This window comes from Gekko japonicus, unplaced genomic scaffold, assembly GCF_001447785.1.
Source record: "Gekko japonicus isolate JY-2015 unplaced genomic scaffold, Gekko_japonicus_V1.1 scaffold1064, whole genome shotgun sequence".
NCBI classification, from domain to species: domain Eukaryota; kingdom Metazoa; phylum Chordata; class Lepidosauria; order Squamata; family Gekkonidae; genus Gekko; species Gekko japonicus.
Window position 1 is genome coordinate 416,425 of NW_015176004.1, and position 2,453 is coordinate 418,877.

Consider the following 2,453-nt stretch of genomic DNA (forward strand, 5'->3'; position numbering starts at 1 on the left):
TTTTTATATGTGGCGGGAGGTGTTGGCCCCACCTCCCCCAGATGCATCAGCCCAGGGATGCTACCCACGTGGTCCCAGATAGCAAGGGGAGGGGAGTTGCCCTGGACACCTGGTTCGCCCTGTACTAGGTGGCTTCCCTCCCACCCAGGCAGGGGACCTCCTCCAGGCACTCATAAAGGCAGTTCCACAAACTGCACACCATAGAATAAGCACGCTGTCCTAAGAGTCAGGGGTACTTTACATTTTACCAGACTTCCATATGTAAGTTAAGTGCTGCCTGTGTATAGACCCTAAATATGGGATAATCACATCTATGCAGAAATTTGTATTTGTGCCATTCTCACAGGTTACAGTCTTTATATATGTGGCGGAAGGTGTTGGCCCCACCTCCCCCCAGGTGCATCAGCCCAGGGATGCTACCCACGTGGTCCCAGATAGCAAGGGGAGGGGAGTTGCCCTGGACACCTGGTTCGCCCTGTACTAGGTGGCTTCCCTCCCACCCAGGCAGGGGACCTCCTCCAGGCACTCATAAAGGCAGTTCCACAAACTGCACACGTCCCCTGGCCTTTCCCGAGAGGCAGGGAGCAGATTTACCAGCTAATCACCTCCACCGCCAGTCCTACCCAGAGATGGCACTGAACAGCTGAAAATTCAGCAGCAGCTCTTTAAAGGGGTAATGTGTCCCCCCGACACCCAAGAGACGTGTCCCACTTGCCTTACCGTAGTTCCCAGTCAAAGCCAGAGATCTCCCTAACCCCTGCCAACACTCATTTTGACCAGGAATTGCCTTCTGAGTAGGAACTCAGCTACCCACAAGCCATTTCTTAGCTGGGCAGCAATTCAGGAGTGTAGGAGGTACTCTGTTTTCACTGATTACAGAATGCGGTTGCTCTAGCCAGGAGGAACATTTCCAGAAATGTCCTCCATTTTCAAAGAGACATTTCGTAACTGTTTGCTGCCAGCTTATATTACACTATCTGAGTCTGCCTGCAGGTAACACAGAAGCCCTAACTAGAGAACGCATCCCCGAGAAAGAAGCTGAGCCACTTTGGAATCTATTGGGGGGGGGGGAATGTTCCAAACCCATTGCCTTTGAAGAGCTGGAAGTGCATTTCTTCTACAGCTGTCCCTTCTTTTCCATCATACAAGGTGGTTCTTTTGCCCAGTGCCCATTTCCTCGATCTTTTACTGCAAGTATCTGTGCCATTACAGTGCTTCCAAACAGTCAGGAAGACAAGACATTTAGGGCAAGTCAGAAACAAAACCGGAAGTCGGATCTCAAAAGCAGAACAAAAACAGATGACACTGCAGTCCGTACAATCAATCACAGGTGCTCTCCACGCACATCTAAGACCAGAATTCTCTTGCCAAGTATAACGTCTATTGTGTACCTCTAGCACTTTATACTTCCTATGAAACATGGCCCACGCTTCTACTGTTTCCTGGCTCCCCAAAAAACCTTTACTATCTCTACACGGGGCATTCCAGTTAGTTCATTTCAGTCCCTTCTCCATGATCTTCTTTCTTTCTTTTTTTTTTTGCTTGCAACTCAAACGGCTTTTCTCTACAAGCATGTCTTGGGCCGCAGGTGACGGTTGCAAGTCAGCACTAGAAGACATCAGTTAGTGGCTCCGGCATGTCCAATGGCTGCCTCCATATGACGGTACCAAGGCTGAATCTTGGTGTGAGTCATCATGTCGTCAAAAGCTTCCAGTCCCTCCATGACTCGTAAGACTCCGTACACAGCCTGTGCAGACGAGAAAAGGAGGAAGCCCGTAAAACTGGCTCAAAAACCATCATCTGTAAGTCTAGCCTGGAGGGGCTGTAGCACAGGTTCAGCCCCCAGCATCACTAGTTCAATGATTTCAGGGACCAGGGCTGGAAAAAAAACCCTCTTCTCTGCCTAAGCCCTTGGGAGAGCCACTGCTTGTCAGAGGAGACGATACGAGGCTGGATGAGCAGAAATCCGGCTCCGTATGATACAAGGACAGGGCAGAGCATCGGTTTTTACCATGGAAGAGGGTAGGTTTTAGTAAGACCCATTATAGGAGGCCAACCTTCCCATTAGGTAGTAGGCAATATCCCATGATTTGTAAGGCCACCTTCTGTTGGTTTAAGAGTACGCCGGCGTTTGAGTTTCTGCCATACCAGCAAAGTACAACATGCCACACCAGCAAAGTACAACATGAAATAAACGGAAAACAGTGTAAGAGCTAAATACACAAACACGCCACTGTGTAAAATGGCTTTGCCAAACATCAAATAAGTCTTATTGCACCATTCAGTAAATGTATGTTACATTAAAAAGACTTATTACTTCTTGAAAATGGCGGCTAATCAGCTCAGTAAATATACATACAATGTTGCCATCAACCATGAAACCAACCGTATAAACCAACCACCTGGCAAACATGGCAACGGGAAAAGGTGCCCGGAAAAAAAGGCGCTTATGT

At 48.4% G+C, this 2,453-nt stretch overlaps 1 protein-coding gene across 2 annotated transcripts in view; it reads right to left on the bottom strand.

The window, feature by feature from the left end:
- Positions 1 to 233: 233 nt before the first annotated feature.
- PTGES2 (prostaglandin E synthase 2) overlaps positions 234 to 2,453 on the bottom strand; it is a 17,856-nt gene continuing 15,636 nt past the window's right edge. For both annotated transcript variants that reach the window (XM_015426469.1, XM_015426468.1), the window contains one exon: positions 234 to 1,747. In XM_015426469.1, coding sequence (XP_015281955.1) covers positions 1,619 to 1,747 — 129 coding nt within the window. In that variant the 3' untranslated portion in view covers positions 234 to 1,618. The remainder of the gene's footprint in view (positions 1,748 to 2,453) is intronic.